Source organism: Myotis davidii, unplaced genomic scaffold (genome assembly GCF_000327345.1).
Source record: "Myotis davidii unplaced genomic scaffold, ASM32734v1 scaffold609, whole genome shotgun sequence".
NCBI lineage: Eukaryota > Metazoa > Chordata > Mammalia > Chiroptera > Vespertilionidae > Myotis > Myotis davidii.
Window position 1 is genome coordinate 2,542,809 of NW_006300164.1, and position 575 is coordinate 2,543,383.

The 575-nt window shown below is 68.2% G+C and overlaps 1 protein-coding gene across 1 annotated transcript in view; it reads right to left on the reverse strand.

Annotated features, from left to right (window-relative positions):
- RXRA (retinoid X receptor alpha) overlaps nt 1-575 on the reverse strand; it is a 128,236-nt gene that overhangs the window by 42,524 nt on the left and 85,137 nt on the right. Inside the window, exon 5 of the mRNA XM_015572368.1 lies at nt 431-528. Coding sequence (XP_015427854.1) covers nt 431-528 — 98 coding nt within the window. The remainder of the gene's footprint in view (nt 1-430; nt 529-575) is intronic.

A 575-nucleotide genomic window follows, 5' to 3' on the forward strand; every position in this document is an offset into this window, starting at 1 on the left:
CCGCAGCAGGAAGCCGGGGAACCCCCACCAGCTCCCTTCCGGCCTCTGCCTGGCAGGCGGGGGAGGTGGGAGGTGGCAGGAAATGCCAGCCTCAGGCTGCTGGAGGGGGGAGCCCCACACTCAGCCCCTCCCGGCAGACAGGGAACCCCTAGTTCTTGGAAAGGGGACCTCAGCGCCCCCCAGGCCCTTCTGAGTTTGCAGGAGCAGAGCCCAGGCGGGGCAGGGAGCCCAGCGGGCAGAGCCGGCCGGGTCCACATACAGGAGCCGGGGAGGGTCCCACGTGGCTGAAGTGGGCCAGGAGCTTCCAGGAGGGGCATGGAGTAGAAAAGGGGGTGTCCAGGAGGGGAGACGGGCACAAAGGGGTAAGAAGACCCTCTCGGAGAGCCAGCAGCCAAGACAAGGACAGGTTGGAACATAAGCATCCGCCCACCCCTGCATCTCTGTGCCCCTGCCTGGCGCCCCCGGAACGGAAACGCTGCAGTGAAGACGCCCACCGCCAGCCCCCACCTTCCGGAAGGACTGCTTCCCCTGCCGCCCAGGGGAGAAGTGGCCACCCGGCAGGGACTGCGGTGGGA